Below are 18,620 nucleotides of genomic sequence, written 5' to 3'. Positions count from 1 at the left end.
CAAGTCAAGAGCGACCACTTGTGGTGAAGTGGTTAAACTGCAGACTCGGATTACGTGTAATGTCATTTGCTCAATTCTGCTCAACCATGAGGCATATAAGATCAGTCTTTGAGGAGGACTTTTATCACTCCTGTGCTTTGCACTACAATTTTTGATGTGAGCTGATGTGCGTTGTTTTTCTAGTAGTGATCTGCACACACATATTCATGTCTTTATTAACCATATAATGTGAAAGCTTGGTAAATGTGAAATAACATACATATTTATCAACATAACTTGATAAATAATATGTATTTTTTATTGATGGCAAAAAGATCCACCGACTGATGATGACCTTGCTGAAATGTTTCTTTGATGAAATTTAAGCACAGCTAAATTCTGTATTATGCATTTACTAAATAGTGTATCCGAATATAATGCAAAAATGCATATTATTAAGCACATCATCCTGTATAGTTTAAGCTTTATGGTGTTCAACTGAAATTGCGCTCTATTAATGCACTGTTTTACTACCAAATAAACATATTTTCTAGTGCCTTTGTGTTATGCATGAATGACTATGAGACTATCATCTGCACTTTCACAAATCTCAAATATTGAACAAATGATATGGCAAAATTTAAAGTCAAGGATATGCGTTTTAGCTTGTTTCGCCACATACATCAGAACATGGCAACACAAAAGCTAAATATAGCCCTGGAAACCCTGCAGTCACATCTCTCTGATGCCCTCCTGCTTTAGCTCCTCCTCATCACTGGTGTATTACTTGCTTCCAAATCTCCATCCCTGCTCGTTGTTCTGACTATGTGTAGGTAGTACTTCTGACAGATAATTTTACATAACTTATACACATTACAAGGACTTGCATTTAAAGAAATGTTCTATGCTGGTAGATCGAGAAGTGACAAAACACATTAACAAAATAAACATAAATGTCCTTAAAATGTCCTTGAAACATGGCGGTACTGTGAGTATTGTTAGCTCTTGTGATGAACTGCTTATTGAATAGAATATAATGGCCATCCGTTCAGGGTGCTGGGTATAGGCTCCGGCCACCCGTGACCCTAAGAACAATAAACCAGTTTAGATAATTAATGGATGGAGAATATAGAATAGAATAGAATAGAATAGCTTTCTTCACCAAGTGTGCAAAAACACACATGAATTTGTTGTTGTTTTAAGGAGCTCTTATCATTAACAAAAACTTAGAGCGTAAAAAAAGCAAGAAAAAAAAAATATTACTTGATTATTATTTTTTTACTTAAACCTTTATAATTTCCACTAGATGCCAGGCAATATTTCTCATTTAAATTTTAATTTGAAGTACTAAAATCACCAAAACTTAATAAACTAAAACTTTATATATACATAGAATATATATATTCTAATCCAAAATAGCACCGGCTCTGGGGCACATATATTTGACACTTATGTACATAAGTATGTATTTCTATGTATACTATTATTTGTAAATTGCTTTATGTAAATGCATCTGCTAAATATAAAATGTAAAATCAAACATTAAAATGTATTAATACATGAATCGAGCCATTAATTCACAACACAATACACATCGTGTCCAATTTTTAAGTGCGCACATATTTTAGAGAACATTGCTGATTATTCAGTGGTGAAACTGTGCAGACAAGGAAGTGGAAGTAGTAGTAACCACGTCTGCTCTGCCTGGCATACAAACACGGCAAGGTGAATGGATATGCCAGGATTAGTGGATTGAGAATGACTGTTCATGAAGCTCTCAGCACAATCTGAATGAACGACAGTCTGGCTGACAGCTGTTTGCATCTTATCCTCATCCATCTCAGAATGGCAGAGGATGTGAAATAATCTCCTAAATCAGGGACGCTCTGCCAGGCGTGCCAATGCATACCCTTGAACTGTCATCAGTGAAGCTTAGGACGTATGTGTGTGTGTGTGTGTGTGTGTGTGTGTGTGAGTTATGAAATCACGTCAGATGAGGGTCACATGGGTTTATCTCAGTATTGATGCAATAGGACGTTGTGGGATTGAGGAGGGATAGCTCTTCGTCATTAGATGCCATGCAAGCAGACGAGTTGCACGAGTTTCTGCAATGTTGTTAACAGAAACAGATATCCTCTTTTTCACTGAATAGTGAACATACTGTTAACCAATTAACAGGTTTTACAGTTGCATTCTTTTACCGTTTTTACGATAAATAACATCAGGAAGGATGTATCCAATCACATGCATTCCATACAGATGTTCTTTAGAAAGTCAAGGAGTACATGTTTTTTAGTTAAAGTTCTGTTTAACTTCATCTTTCTGTGTTTTGTCTTTATTACAGCCTTTATTTAACAATTGCATGTGAGATTAATGGGGTATTTGAAGAAAAATCTGTGAAGTAGTGCCAAACTCAGCTTCACAAAGTTCAGCTCCAAAACACATGCACATGAACCAGCTAATGCAGGCCTTCAGGATTACTGGAAACTTCATGTCAGGTGAGTTTGAGCAGGATTTTGCAGGACGGTGGCCCTCTCGGAGCTAAATTTCTTGTTCCTGAAAAGCATGATAATGTTAAATACATACTTCTTGCCAGTTGACTATGAAGCATTGGTTATATATATGTGAGTTATGAAATTATTCATAAATGTTCGGATATTCTGTGCAATTCTGAACAAACCAGCCTTGTGCACATGACTGGGCTATTTACTATTTTAAATGTATGTATGGTTAAAATACAATTTCTTTCTTGAATACCTTCTGAAACTCCTTATCTGTCATAGACAAGAATGCATTCTTCTTTGTAGCCAAAACGACCACATTTCATTAAAAAAATAATTAAAAAACTGCTAATAAATTCCAAAGTATGTCATTTTCCTCTTCTTGCACAGCCTGTTGCAACATTCAACTTGCTTTCCAGATTCAATCCATTCCCATAGGAACTGAAATCCACAGAGTCTCTGCAACTTGCTCTCTGCTTTTCTTCATGGCACTAACTGATCTGGTAATCTCAGCATTTATGATATGAACACTTCTGAAAGTGTCAAGAACTCATATGTAAATGTATGGCAAATAGAAAAGAAAACAAGTGGTTGCTAGGGCATTGCTAAGAGGTTTACTCACCCTCATGTTGTTCCAAACCCGTATGACTGTGGAACTTAAAAGATATGTTGGTAACCAAATCATTTCGATTGACTTCCATTGTATGGACAAAAGATACAATGGAAGTCAATGGGAACCGACCGTTACCAACAATCTTCAAAATATTGTATTTTATGATTCGCAGAAGAAAGAAAGTCATACAGGTTTGGAACGACATTAAGGATAGTAAATGATGACACAATCTTTATTTTTGGGTGGACTTTGAAGATCTTTTTGATGAAATCTGAGAGCTTTCTGTGCCTCCATTGACAGCTACGCAACTACCACTTTGACGCTTCAAAAATTTCATAAAGAGATCGTAAAAATAATCTATGTGAATTGAGCGGTTTAGTCCAAATTATCTGAAGGAACACAATCGCTTTATGATGAACAGATTAAACATTCATCAGCTCACACATTAGTTGTGGTAAACGGAAGCTCAAGCATGTTTTAATTGTCTGACGAACAGCCTGCATGCTCTAAACATTACCTGTGTGAAAGTCCTATATTACATTTTTGGAGGCTTGGTGTGCCATTTTTTTCTGTTTTTTATTATTTCCTTTTGTCAAGCACCCAACTTGTCACGTTTTTGCTTGACGTGCAAGAACCAAAGAGGTTAATTCTCGTGTGTTATGCAGCACGTTTGAGCTTCCTCAAGAACCAATGAGGTTTGTTCTTGAGCGTCAAGCAGGTTCGGTTGAGCTTCTGTTTATGTTCGCTGATCAATTTTTATATGTGGATAAAAGCCTAAATTAAATCTGTTCATGATATAAAGCGATCGAGTCTCTTCAGAATATTTGAACTAAACCGCTCAATTCATACAGTTTTATGATCCTCTTTATGAACTTTTTTGAAGCGTCAAAGTGTCAGTTGCGTAGCTGTCAATGAAGGGTCAGAAAGCTCTCAGATTTCATCAAAAAGATCTTAACTTGTGTTGCGAAGATGAACGAAAGTCTTACATGTTTGGAACGACATGAGGGTGAGTGATGACATTTTTGAACTATAAAGTTGCCCATTTTATTGTCATTGCACAGCTCTCCTCAACATGATTTGATGTAAAAATGCAGGATGTTCAAATCTCTATGTATGAGAAATAGTATTAGTGATTCTTGCCTTATAGCCAACACCTCTAATGAGAGGCGGTTTCAGGGTTGTCTTCAACTGCACCATCCCAAGCAAAAACCTCTGCAATGTCCTTGAGGCCAAACTGAATCTGTGAAGTGGAACAAACAGAGAGTTTTCACACAGATGAGAGCAAGGCTCTGTGAAAGAGCAGTCCTATTAAAATCAGACCTCAGCATGCATGAATTCAGCTAGAAATGATGTGAAATAGTAAGACTATAGTTCAGCTAAAATGCATGAATATAAGCAACACAGGCTACAGACTAAACATTACAAAAGACTTACATTTTGTAAAGTAAAAAATATGATTGGTTTGGAAGTTTGCAGACACCTGGATGGATGATTATATGATATACTGCATTTTATTTTATTTTTATTAAAAGCTGAAGTAAACTGGGATAGCTTTAAAAACAATCATTATTTTTGCAATTCCAGATTCCAAACCTTTCTTGTTAGCCAAATTCAGCTTTCAAGGATTGTGAAAGAATGACACATTAAATCAGAGTAAACACGAACACTCATGTTCTCAGCAAAGATAATTTTTATTGTTCAAAGGAAGTTTGTGGAGAATTACAGCAGTACACACTTGACTGAACAGCTGCCTTTATCACATAACACAGTACAGACAAGAATGAGGTCAAAACTTATATGGATATTGAAATTAGTAATAATTAAAAAAATTACTATGGCTCCCAGATGGTGTGTATGGCTAATTTATGTGGTTAAAGAAGGCCTGAAAATCAAACTTCACTCTCTCGTCAAATTAAAAATGTATAACGCCCACACACACACAAAAAAGTATAACAGAGGGAAGTCACAAACAGGTACACACATTTTGACAGATCTAGAAGAGAAGCTGACAAGTTGCAGTAAGACTCAGAAATGTAACACCTAAAAACAACTTAATACGCGGAGGAAGAGAATGATAAAAAAAAAAGAAGAGTGTTGTTTTGTCATTTGGGTTGTTGAAAAAAGGAATACAAACTAAACAGAGAACATCGTCAAGTCTGGTTTGTATACAATTTTTTTCTTTTTTTTTCTATGCTCTTCCAACCATAAGGACTATAGGAAATGTATGGAAAACCAGTAAGAAATGTCCCCCTATATATAATTGCATCCGAGTTTTATTTGTTTAAATAGCTTGATCAGGAAGCAGTTATAATTGATTCTATATGTCTATGTATAAATATATTTCTGTATATATATATTTCTGTATATTGTTTTTTTAAAAATAAATCTATTTAAAGCCAGATGGGTGTTGTTCTACATTTGATTTCCTTTCCAGTTTTGTCACCGAAGCTCTCCACATATTTAATTCAAAAACTTATAATTTGTCATGACCTGATGTTAAGCCAGGCTTACAGTATCATTCCCTTTAAAAGAGCCAAATCAAGCCCAGTATCATTAGTAAATTTAGTGGCATCAGCACTAATGCACTTCCAAATTGAGTACATACAATCAGAGTGATTTGCTCTACCCTGACAAGAAACAGGAGGAAAACAAAATAAAACTCACCAGCCCGCGTGAACCTCAATAGTCAGAGCAGGTTGGCGGAGCATGGTTTTATAGCACCATTTTAACTTGTACATTGTTGCTTGAACTGTATTGTGTGCCCACAAGTTTAACTCTTTAACGGTCTCCAAATTTTACACTGTTTGATCTGAGTCTTATTATATATATATATATATATTTATTATACATATATATATACACACACACACACACACACACACACATTTGCGGAGAACACTTTCCGAATGAGCTAACTATAAGATTCACACCACGTCATTCAGATGATGCTGGTTTGCTCTCCATCATATGGTACAACACCAAAAACACCTATAGTAGATACACTAACACTAAACGTCCCGGTTGACTCTATTGTTAACTCAGTCTCTGAGTGAGTGAATGAGGGAGTGAGTGAGGGGGGGAGGGAGTATTTTTGTAAAAGAGAGAACTTTCAAAATGACAAGACCTATAGAGCAGCCAGCCGAAATATCCATTTATCTAGCCAAACATCGTCTATACTGCTTTAAACAGGATTCTCTTACATATACATGACAGTGTTTCTCAGTCAAACATCTTTATTCGCCATAGAGCTTTTAATGTTCTTCGTTTCATGCACGGGTAATTCTTTCCACTCCAGCGCGCGGTTCTCGCTCAGTGTGAGGTTGTTGCCCCAGCAAGGGAACACCCGTCCGGGTCACCGTCAGTCGTCATCGATGTCGTCGCCCTCCGACTCCTCTCCTCCTCTCCGCTCGTACACTTTATCTCGGTGTCGCTCCTGGATCTCCTTCATCTCCTCGGCGTAGCGGCTGAAAGCTCCGCCGAACTTGCTCCACGCTTTGAAGGGTATCGTGATAGAGTTTCTGTAACTGGGCTTCACCTCGCTCACCCGCAGAAACACCCCGTACTTGTTGGAGCCCACGTCAAAGAAGAACCGCTTGGAGTCCACCGTGATTGACGTGCCCTCGGGAAGCTCCCCGTAACCTCCGGCGCCGCCGCTGCCGCCGAGCAGCTCCTCATCATCCCCGCCGTAGTCGTCGATCAGCTTGGCCAGGGCGTCGCGGAACTCGATGAGACCCTGAGCAGGAAGGGCAATGGTTTGCCCGGATTGCATGCCACCCCCGGGCACACCTCCTCCGCCGCCGCCAAAACCACCAGGCCCGCGGTTAACGGTCTGACGGATCCGGAGGAACCTCCCCCGCTGGTTCTCCTTCAAATCGAGGTAGTATTTGCGATTCTCCCTCACTAGGAATTCGCTCTTCAAGGCCCGCCTAGGCCCACCGTCCTCGCCGCTGGAGGACTGGGCGATCTGCTCCGGGGTGCTGGGTCCGAGCTGTGCGTAGTGCTCAATGAAATCCCCCAGGTAGTCCCGAAACTCCGCCGCGACTGACATGGAAAGTGTCAGTCGACTTTTGGAGCCACCAGCGCCGACCTCGGCGATCTTTATGAACCTGCCCTTCGAGTTCTGCTTCACGTCCAGGTAGAAGCGCTTGTTTTGGATGTCAAGGCGTTTGGACGCCAGCTCCTGGGTCTCTTGATCCCTCTGGAAAGGCTGGAATCCGCTGCCTCCACCCCCTCCTCCACCACTACCACCGCCACCTCCTCCTCCGCTACCACCGCCGCCGCCGCTGCTTCCACCGCGCTCACTCCCACTATCCCCATCCGCCATCTTCACCATCACCCAGAGCTGCGTTATTTTTTCCCATCCGTATGTCGTCAAGTCCCGCCTTCTGACCCGTTCAGAGGCATGAGAACGTCGTGTGAATGGCCCATAGCTCTGGAACGTCACTGTCTTAGGAACATCTCGTGATTGGACGTTTGACGTGTCAGTCATAAATTCGCTTCTCCAATTGGCCCGCGACCTGTCCGTTGTGCGAGTAAATACCACATCCCCATTCTCTTTGGCTCACTTGGACTGCCTGTCAAAGTGTAAATCCCACCTTATTGTTTTGACAGTACCATGGGCGATTGGCGTACAGTGGTGTCGATAACGTACAAAAACAAGCACTTTATTGCAGATAACACTCGAACTGTACATGCAGAATCATCACTCAGTCGCTCACTACAGCGGTATTCACAATTTTCTAGCCCTTTAAATATACAAAAAAGAACTTCTAAATAAAGTTATCACAAAAAGTTTAAAATACATTTTTATTATGCATGTATCTCGTTGATATATTTTAAAATACATGTCATTTATAAAAAATAAGACAGAAAATTCTATTTAATTCAGACACTATTGATACGAATAATAATAAAAAAAATGTTTACCTTGAGGTTTACAGTCAGGAAAAAAGACTGCCAACCTGAAGCAAAGTAAATATTTTTACAGATATTCATTTGTTTTGGCCTTAATACAAGGACAGTATGATCACAATGAATTATTTACCGTACAACATCTTATTTATTTTTTTATAATTTCTGTGCCCTTTCTCGCATTTTTTACGTTTTTATCGTCTATGGTTTTTATGCATACAAATAATCACGTTCATATTTTCTCACGAGGAAGGCTGTCTCGGAAAGGGGGTCCTTGATATCAAAAAGTTTCAAAACCCCTGACTTAGTGTATATAAGTGTAAGTAATAATCCATAAGTACAGCAATCTGTATATAAAAAAATGTTAAATCAAAGATAGAGTTTTAGAACTCCCTTTCTTTATACATCAATTTGACATTTTACTATATAAATTGATATTTATAAAAAGGACAAAAATGTATTATTATCAACAGAAAATGTTTTAACACTTGATTTCATGTGGCAGTTACGATTTATACTGAATATGAGATCAATAAGATTAAAAAAAAAAGTTACATTTTGATTATAATTTCTATTTGGTTTTATAATTGATCTTGCTCTTAAGCCGTGTTATTAACATGAAATCATAAGTTTATGTAATGCTCGATGATCATTTACGACTTCTAAATATAGAGGTTTCATGTTTTCTGTAAATCCGAATAAATTTCAGGCAGTTGTCACTATTAAAGTCCCGCCTACGTTTTACATCATTCATCGATGGGGGATGGTAGAAGCAGATACATGCTGAAATCTCATTGGCCTTCTCGAAATTCGAACGAACAACGGATATTCTGATTGGCTGGTTCCACTTCTCGGTATGCCTCGAGCGTTCTCTGCTGAACGGAGTTTATTGTTCCTCTGAGTCAAGAGGCGAAATCGATTTTATTCAAACCTCATTGGATCCCATTCAAAGTAATACTTCGCTGAAATGGTATGAAATTCTTCGATCTTGGACCGTATAACCATTTTCTTTAACTTGAAATGTCCATCCGCTTGTTATATTGCTCATTTGTCGTCTGTTTAAATATTCCACGGTTAGCTGCGAGCTAACGCAGGTTGGATTCAGCGCTCTTAGCCCGCGAGAGTAGCGCGTGCTAATAGTCTTTTTGTAATTTTTATTTAATGTATCACGACGTTTCTTGTCCCAGTGCAAACGATTTGATTCTTGAACATATCTATCTTATATGTTTTAAAGGTTATGTTGATATACGTCGCAGCTGTTGTGGAATTTCTCCAAGCAGTAAAGCTAACGTTAAGCTAATCCGTCAGCGGCAGTGGAGAGCTCGCGCTGATCACTTTAAATACACTTTTCATTTATTGTGTAATTTAGTTCTTCAAAAACCACCAACTCCTAGGAATTGCGTTATGCTTTTTTTTGTGTGTATGTGTAGGTTTATGTCAGAAACACGGGCAACCTATATTGCTAGTTTAGGGTGGCAGTCATATGAGCGGGAGATTTACCTGCTTTAACAGGCTGTTATAGGACTCATTGGCATTCAGTGAAGTGGCAGATGGCATTGCTTTAAATTTTTAGGTAAACTTTAATTCATGTGAAGGAAGAGTAGGATCCCATTCCTAATGGATATGTTTTACTCATACCCTCTGGATGGGAAACTGTGCAAATTGCCAAGAAAAGTGGAGTATTTTCTCCAAACCTGCGTTTTTTTTTATAGGCCTTCTGTTTATACTATACCGGTAATCATTCATTTGAACGAGTAATGCATTAATAATACATGCCTTCATGATTTGTACAATAATTGACTCGCATGACATACTTTTTATATCATAAAAAAAGTTAACGTAACGTTATGTAAATATGTAAATATATTACTTTACAGTTGATTGCATATCATTTTTACGTGTAAAAAGAACATTAAAATTAAGTGTCATTTAATTTTGTATGTAAAACGTAATGTTTTACAGAATTAAATATTAATTGAATTCATATTTAAAATGATTTTTATTATATATATTTTACATACAAAAAATAGTACATTAAATTGTTTTAGATATAAAAAATAATCTCTTAATATAATATTATTTAATTCGCACAGCTCATATAGTAGAGTACAATTAACCTAAACCCCCAATAATTGTGTTTTCATACTGTTATATGCTGCTGGTTTGTTTTGTGCGAACTTGAATGTGTTTTTATGCGCTGGATCTGAGTCTATATGTTGTTTTGTAGGCAGGAGGAAAGGCAGGTAAAGACAGTGGCAAGGCCAAGGCAAAAGCAGTGTCTCGCTCACAAAGGGCTGGACTTCAGGTAAGCTTTCTGTTTTTCTTATTTGCTCTGCTGGCGATGCTGGTTTTCTGTTCCCAAAAATAAATGATCCATTTGTTAAATAGCCTTCAGTGAAATGTGGCGTAGATGTGGGATTTGAAATACAGAAATACAACTTTCTAAGGAATTCATATCTGAAATTTGTAGTTCCCAGTGGGTCGTATCCACAGGCACTTGAAGACCCGCACTACAAGCCACGGTCGTGTGGGAGCAACAGCAGCCGTGTACAGCGCAGCCATCCTTGAATATCTCACAGCTGAAGTAAGACTCGTCCATTGACATCGCATGTTGCAAATCAAATATGTGCTGATGTGTGGCAAGCTGTTAATCGGGTTTAATTCTTGTTGTAGGTTTTGGAGTTGGCAGGAAATGCTTCAAAAGATCTGAAGGTGAAGCGTATCACTCCTCGCCATCTACAGCTGGCCATTCGCGGAGATGAGGAGTTGGATTCCCTCATCAAGGCAACTATTGCTGGTGGTGGTAAGTTGGAGTTTGTTTATGTTGTATACACACTGATGTGTTGACAGATGAGGATGTGAATCATTTGCGTGTTTGCTGTCTTCTCGCAGGTGTGATTCCACACATCCATAAGTCTCTGATCGGGAAGAAGGGCCAGCAGAAGACTGCGTAGTTCCCTTTGGGGTCGCTATGCTGACATGGACTCGAGGACTTGCATTTGGGATGTGTGACCAGATCGGCTTGTTCATCCATTCATCCGTTCTATTTTTTTTTCTTTTTTTTTTTAAGTTAATATTAATGTTATACTAGCTAACCACAAGTGATTCGTTAGAGTTTTGTGTTAATGTTATATTGCCAAAACTAGAATGGCAAATAAGCCCCTCCCCCCTTCCTCCACCCCAACCCAAATGTCAGGTATTTTAGAGAGACAAACAGGAAGTGTCTGATCTTTCCTGCTGTGACTGTGGAATTGTTTGTTGAATTGGCCAGAGCTATGGAGCTGTTTTATACTGAAAAATGGAAGTGATAAAAACATTTTATACAAAACCAAAATGTTTGTTTTTATTTTATCTGCCGTGTTCTTCTTCTGACAAAGTGATACCATTTGAATCAGAGTTAACACAGAAATAATGTGTGTTATTTACGTAAAATGAATGAGACAACCTTGAGAAAGTACACTTTAGTATAATTTAAAAAATAGGATTTATTGCAGAAATAACTTACTAAAATAATATACTTGAGTGCAATGTTTTTGGACACCTAATTGCATGCTATTTACAAAATTTGTTAAATGCAATTAGTTTAACTTAAGAGTGCTTCTTGACCAACTTAAGTCAACTTAACTTAACTTAACTTTTTTTTTAGTGTCAGTCTACTAAAGATTTGATAACTGCATTTATAATTTTGTGTGGTGATCAGTATATTAATAGATGCACAGCAGTGCATGTTATTTATTCCCTGATAAATCAAATGTATTTAACAGTTAATTATTAATTTGTAAAATTGTATTCAATATTTATCCAGACGGCTGGTATAGATATGCTGCAAACGAGCATCATCTAGTTAAAAGTATGAATTTTAAAACGCGTTTTATAATAGTAATTGGATTTCACAGGTCATCAAATCAAAGAGCCCAGCATTTAATTTTCAGAAATTTTTTCCAACATATATTTTTTCTGTCATCGGGTAGTAAAATGTCGTCGCAAAGGGTGGACGTTAGGTGGCGGTAAAGACCACATTTTTTTACGAATAGCCCATTTTCTTCTTGAGATTAAGTATCCTGTTTGCATGTGGGAGGATATTTGTGTGTTTCAATACAAAAATGATCATTCCCTTCTTACAAGCATTCATAAAACAAACATTTTTGATGACAGTCACTCGTGTGTGCAGTTCACAGGCGAATCGGAGTAAGACTTATAATGTGCTGCAGGTAAGTTTGAATAGACAGTGTCTGTCATAATATGCACTTTTGCTGTGTCCTTTCGCACGTAAGTTTAAAATATTCTATCTAAACCCCCAGCGTGAGTTTTTTTTAAAGCATTCACTCAGAAATGCACTGGCGCGTTTAACAGTAAATCCTCCAAAGAGAGCGTTTGCCTGGGTTTTCTGTTTAACACTGATAGCCTATGTTTAGGCTTCTTACGGTCAAACATGTTCTAGTAAACTGGCAGCTACACGAGCATTGATTTATGCCTAATTTAATTAGTCTACATTAACCCTATAGGTATCAAAATAGTCTAGCTGTTGTAGATTCACAAACCTAAAAACAATCATGTTAAATGCAAAAGCGTTGGTTTCGAATGTCTTAGACAACTGCAGCAAGGTGATTATTGTTGCTTTGTCAGATTTATACCGACCATGCAGCATGTTTGTGCGTGTTATACACCTCAATGTTCTGCTGTGTCATACTGTATCATTTATGCAGTCAATGCGTGTGTGTGTGTGTGTGTGAGAGAGAGAGAGAGAGATCGAACAGCTTTAACCTGGGAATTAAAACAAGATCTCACACACGACTGCAGGCTTTGCTTTATGGGACATCTGCAATGCAGAAGCCTATATATAGCAATAGAGAGAGTAATGGAGGGAGGGGGCTGAGGACAAGATACAATGATATCAATGAAAAAGTTGGCAATCCCATAAATATAATTCTTCTTTGAGTTTTTATGTTTAACTAGTAGTCAAAATATTGTTTTAACTCTAAACATTTAATTATGTCCAGAATCATTGCACTCCTGAACATCATACATGGACAGATATAGGTGATTTTTATGTATTAAAATATGATCTATTTGAAATAAGTGGTTAATTAAATCACATAAATGTCTAAATTAAAAAAAAAAAAAAAAAAAAAAAAATATATATATATATATATATATACAAATTAAATAAGGTAGGCCTCTATAAAATTGTATTTTTTAATTATTAAAAAAAGGTCTCATCATGTTGTTCCCTTGTGTTATAGTTAGTTTGGGCTGGCATTACATTAGACATGAATAAATATATCTATATTACTATTCTGCTCTACAGCTGACAGTGTGATCATAACCATTAATATTCTCTGTTCATTTTTTTGAGATTTCTGGCACTTAATCACTTCTGAGAAGAATCTGCTGTCTTTTAATAATTTAGCTGATGAAATATTTCAGGACTTCTTTTTAGACAGACTGCTTTAAAATTATAGTACTGGCTTAAAATTATAAAATAGGCCTACATCTTTCAGTGGTAAAAAACAGGTTTGTAGACTACTAAACGGTATTTATGAGTTATGCCAGACAAATGATTTCCACAGCTTTAGTTGTTTCTTGCATTAAGTAATCTTTTAAACAAATCAATATTTATTTAGTTTTTTTTGGGGGGGAAAATAGCCATATAGCAAGACACAAATAATGTGCAGTCTGTCAATAATTATCACAAAATAATGATAATGACTTTATATTCCTATTTACACTTCCGTTCAAAATTGTTGGGGTCAGTAAGATTTTGTAATGTTTTTGAACAAAGTCACCAAGGCTGCATTTATTTGATCCAAAATACAGAAAAAACTAATATGATGATTTGCTGCTCAAGAAACATTTCTTATTATTATTAATGTAGAAATCAATGTGCTGCTTAATTTTAATGGAAAACGTTTTTTTCAGGATTTGATGAATGGAAAGTTCAAAAGAACAGCATTTATGTAAAAGAAATGTTTTAACATTATTACAAATGTCTTCATTGTCACTTTTGATCAATGCAAAGCAAAATTATGTTATAGTATATGCTGTTTTTTTTTTGTACACATATACTGTATAAGTACAATATCAGAAAATCCATTCAAGTCTTTCTCAGAGGTAAATCTCATACAGTAAAGGACGAGAATCACCCAATGGTTTAGATTTAAATGTGATTGATTCCCAAAGAGCTGAGAGCATTACATTTGGGAGTTGTTCTGGATCCGTCTAGCCGAGAACAGATGCATAATTTATACGCTCTGTCTAGTCTCCCTCAGATGACATGCAGTAACACAACTATGCATTTCGGTCAGACTAAAGCCTTTTTGAGACACGCTAACTGCCCTCCTTGAAACTCTGATTTTTTTTTTTTACCAAAGCATGCGTTATTAGTATAAATCATGGTAGTCTACTGAATGATTAACACTAAAAAATAAAGGTTCTATATTGGCTTTGATGGTTCCATGAAGAACCTTTTAACATGGAAACTTTCTATTCCACAAAATGTTCTTAGAAAAAGGTTCTTTTAATTATTTAAATGGTTCTTTTAAGAATGGTTCACTGCAAGGTTCTTTGTGGAACCCAAAATGGTTCTTCTATGGCATCACTGTGAGAAAAAAAAAATCCTCTTGGAACCTTTAGTTTTAAGAGTACGTTTATGTATCAGTAAATCAAGTCTGTAAATAAAACAACTGTAGTGTGTGTGTGTGTGTGTTGTGTTTGCTTGATACAACACGAGACAAAGAGGTCACAAATGGTACGTTTGGTTGATAAATGGCTTTATTTGGCTTTAGGGGGACATCACTGTATCAGTTAGCAGCCATACAGTTAAAGTGTCAGCACTCCTGAACCATCTCTGAAACAGTGTCGTCGAGATGCACAAAACGTGAGGACTCTTTTAAGCAGTTTAGATTCATGATTAAGGCATTTACGTACATTTTTACACACATCAAGCAAATCTATCCCACCCCCTCATATTGTCAAGCTCCAAGTGAATCAAGCCATGCAAATTGAAACTCCTCTTGATTTATTCATTTCATGAATAATTGCAACTGTTTTATTACATTTCTCGGAAAACTTGCTCTTGGCTCTTCCCCTCTTCTATACTCTTTTGGATTATAATATAATCCAGACCTACTATTTGGATTATTTTTTACAACCCAAAGGCTGCTGCAAAAATGAGTCCGAACAGTAGACTCACTTTAACATCACTGTCACCACACTTTACACATTTTCTCTACACTGTAAGACAAAAAATCTGTTGAAAAATGGAAAATGCACCGTCATTTTCAGCCGGGACATTATCCATTGAGTGCCGTACATTTCATGTAACTCTAAAACAATACGTTACGCGTAATTCAAAATACGACATGTAGAAAAATCCCTCATATTAACACCGTATTGGGCCCTATTTTTACTGACTTTTCTTGAAACCAATGACTTATTTAACATTTTTTTTCCCAGAAGTGTGATCCAGTCTCATCGGGCAAGTCTTATTTAACAAACAACACATCCCAGACATGCAGCAACATAGTGTCACATCTGGTACATGTGGATTCCACGCCGTATGGGCAACACTATGTAGGCTAACTGTCTTTTCAATCGCCATATATTTATTGATCAAACTGTATAAAAAAAATCAAGACCATTGATGGAAATAGTTAAAATCAAGGATAATGAGGGTGCATCTCCAGTCAGTCTTTGTCAAAGGGACACATTGAATCAAATACCAAATTTTGCTAAACACTACCTGGAAAACACTACTACTACAACAGTATTCTGTGGGCAGACCTTTAACTCTGTGTTTGCACAAAGGTTTATGAACAAAACACCCATTTAAGATGCATTAACCAAAAGATTTTTCAAATGTGAAGCCAAAATACTGGGTTCATTAGTTATTTTTCCATCCATGATGTTGAATTTGTAATCATTTGTTAAATAAAGATTTAGCAAAGTACTGAGTGCTGTTTGTTTCATAAGGTTATTTATTGTGACAGATGAAGATCAGATCGCATTTTAGAAACAATCCCGATGCTTTCTCACAGCTGTAATTAAATCTAAATTGATCAAACGAGACACCAACCCATAATGTCACAGAATCTGCGTCCTGTAATCATTGATCAAGCTGGCCTGCATTGTGAAGGGTCATTGGAGGTGGTTGATAAAGCTGTCTGAATGGGTTCTTGTAGTGGCTGTTTATCTGGAGTAGTAATGTGACGGTTAATAGCTCTTCTCTATGGCTGTACTGTATGTGTGACTGTCTGTGACCCCTCTGCCCTCTCTATGGCCAGCCTGTCTTCTGCAGGGTGAGAAGCGAACCGGACCCGTCACGTTTACACTGCTTCCTGAAGCCTGAAAGCTAGGGAGTGACAGCAAATGTGACATCTTTCTGACCTAATCAATCTCTCTTTATTTTTCCCCACTTTTGGAAAGTTGTGGAAACTCTATCACAGATTGTTTCTTTTGCTATTGGAGCAAATGGAAATACAAAAAGAATATTTTTTGTCACCTCCCCTAGAAGTTTACCCCAACTATCCGACTTCTGCTTCTGAGAACCCTGGAAATATGAAAAGGCTCCATTAATTAACTGTAATAGAGAAGTATTTTTACTGTAACACAGTAAAAATAATCAGAGTAATGAGAAATAAAACAAGTAAAACGTACAGACGCATTATGGTAATGAGAATCCAGCTAACAAATATGTTCTAAGAACATTTTACTAACGTTCCCATTAGGTTATGAAAACGTTCTTATTAACTTTCAAAACTGCTAAACTGTTTCAGAAATCTTAATTGTCGCAACGAATCTTAATTGTCCTCAAAGTAGTCTTCGTTTTAATTATGCAAATTTTTTTTTCTTTTGATTTCAGGGGAGACCTGGACATTTGTTCATGAAATTCACCTGTTTGTGAGCAGAAACACTAAAGGAAAGAGCTAAAGACAGGAACCTCATCTAGTTTCAGAAGGAAGACATGCCACAGATTAGAAAGAGAAAGTGGAAGAAAGACATCGAGAAAGAGGAAATGAGACAGAGGAAGATTTACTTCAGAATCAGTGAGATCTGCTCCATCACGAATGAATCAATCAAGAGGAGGTCATTTTTGAACACAATAAGGAATAGAGGGATATTTAGCAGCAGTCATCATCTAAAGCGTCAGAATCTAAATTGCAGAAGGATTTTCCCACACTACAGTTGCACTCTTCTGTCCAAAATCTAAACATTGAAACCCTCCCCAAGAAATCCATAAATATTTGATCTTTAATCCCACCAAACTTGATGAACTCCATGCCGCCACGTCTGCCGTGCTGTGACCTTTGCAATTGAGGAAACCATGAACGGATGGCCGGATGCATACATTAAAGTTAAAAAATGATGCATGCTTTGCATGAGAATGTGAATGAACATTCTTTACCCTACGAGTGAACTTAATGAAACGAGCTTGGACAATTTCGTTCATGTGGGTATAGATGCCCTAATATTGCTGGAAAAAATAGGAGATGTGGCCTGTTCCTGTGCTTGGCTCGTGACATACATTCAGGACTCGAGTGAAGCTCTATATAATGGATATGCTGTTGCTTTGTGAATAATTACCTCTTCCAAAGTCCAAACTCACTTATTTTTTTTAAATCAAATAGCACCGAGAGGTTGGAACCAGTTCATTTTGCCTTGCATGGCATCATCTTCCTTTGTGCTGTCCTGCACTACTAATGGCACGTGAACACCAGGTGTGAATGGGGTCTTTGCTGTCTGATCGTCACTTAAGTTGCCGTCTTGACACGAAAATGAACATTTTGTCATCATTTAATCTATTTAATATTTCCGTATTATTGTCTTTAGTGTGTGACACAAAGAAGAGCTTAGACCAAGGGTGTCCAGTCCTGCTCCTGGAGGGCCATTGTCCTGCAGAGTTCAGCTCCAACCCAAATTAAACACACCTGAACCAGCTAACCAAGGTCTTACTAAGCACACTAGAAACTTCCAGGCAGGTGTGTTGAAGTAAGTTGGAGCTAAACTCTCCAGGACTGAGTTTAGACACCCCTGGCTTAGACTAAATTAAATGTTGTTGTAGCTTAGACTAAGGCCCTGTCCCAAATGGCACCTTAAACACTTGTGGTCTTCCTACAAGTCCGCCCTTTAGTGACGTAACGCAGCTTTGACTGCCGGGAAGAAGTCTGCAGTGGAGCTCGCTTCAGTGCGCATTTCGACCGCAAAGTATCTCAAAAAGACTTGCGAACACCCTTCTGAAACATGGGACACCCTGCGGTTTCATGCAGCAGCCATTGTAAGTCCACAAGACAGAAAGTGTATATGAAGCGCTCCATTTGGGACAGGGCCTAACAGTTCCTCTTTTCCATACAAAAGAAGTGCGTAGTGATTTATACTGCCAAAAAAGGTACGCAGAAAGGGGCCGTTCACACAGAACGTGTTTTTGCATTTTAGAAACGCATGATGCAGGGGGAAAAGAAATAAAATCAAGGTCTAAAGAGTTCTTTTAACTTGGGCACTTGCGTCATGCATGAGGTCTAACACGTCCATCTAGTGCATGTTTACTTAAAACAATATGATGCAAAAACATATGCCGTGTGAATGGTGCCTAATAGTGGTCCATATGAGGTCACAAATCT

At 37.5% G+C, this 18,620-nt stretch overlaps 2 protein-coding genes across 2 annotated transcripts; one reads left to right on the top strand and one right to left on the bottom strand.

Moving 5' to 3' along the window:
* Positions 1-6,228: 6,228 nt before the first annotated feature.
* Positions 6,229-7,441, bottom strand: purba (purine-rich element binding protein Ba). The gene has a single exon (XM_084413050.1). It carries the CDS (start codon positions 7,424-7,426, stop codon positions 6,452-6,454), a length of 975 nt encoding a protein of 324 aa, XP_084269176.1. The 5' UTR covers positions 7,427-7,441; the 3' UTR covers positions 6,229-6,451.
* Positions 7,442-8,756: 1,315 nt separating this feature from the next.
* h2az2a (H2A.Z variant histone 2a) lies at positions 8,757-11,338 on the top strand. The gene is made up of 5 exons (XM_084413051.1): positions 8,757-8,974; positions 10,232-10,309; positions 10,475-10,588; positions 10,678-10,807; positions 10,897-11,338. The coding sequence occupies exons 1-5, from the start codon at positions 8,972-8,974 to the stop codon at positions 10,956-10,958; spliced, it is 387 nt and encodes a 128-aa protein (XP_084269177.1). The 5' UTR covers positions 8,757-8,971; the 3' UTR covers positions 10,959-11,338.
* The last annotated feature ends 7,282 nt before the right edge of the window (positions 11,339-18,620 follow it).

This window comes from Rutilus rutilus (genome assembly GCF_951802725.1).
Source record: "Rutilus rutilus genome assembly, chromosome: 7".
Lineage (NCBI taxonomy): Eukaryota > Metazoa > Chordata > Actinopteri > Cypriniformes > Leuciscidae > Rutilus > Rutilus rutilus.
The sequence above is the reverse complement of the archived record's forward strand: the minus strand, read 5'-3'. Positions and strand labels throughout refer to the sequence as shown.

What these genes read in the sequence shown, in the direction of transcription:
- purba (XM_084413050.1), bottom strand. Translation starts at nt 7,426, where the DNA reads ATGGTGAAGATGGCGGATGGGGATAGTGGGAGTGAGCGCGGTGGAAGC.
- h2az2a (XM_084413051.1), top strand. An exon ending in CACAAAGGGCTGGACTTCAG is followed by an intron (nt 10,310 to 10,474) that starts GTAAGCTTTCTG and finishes TGAAATTTGTAG; the next exon opens with TTCCCAGTGGGTCGTATCCA. An exon ending in GGCAACTATTGCTGGTGGTG is followed by an intron (nt 10,808 to 10,896) that starts GTAAGTTGGAGT and finishes GTCTTCTCGCAG; the next exon opens with GTGTGATTCCACACATCCAT.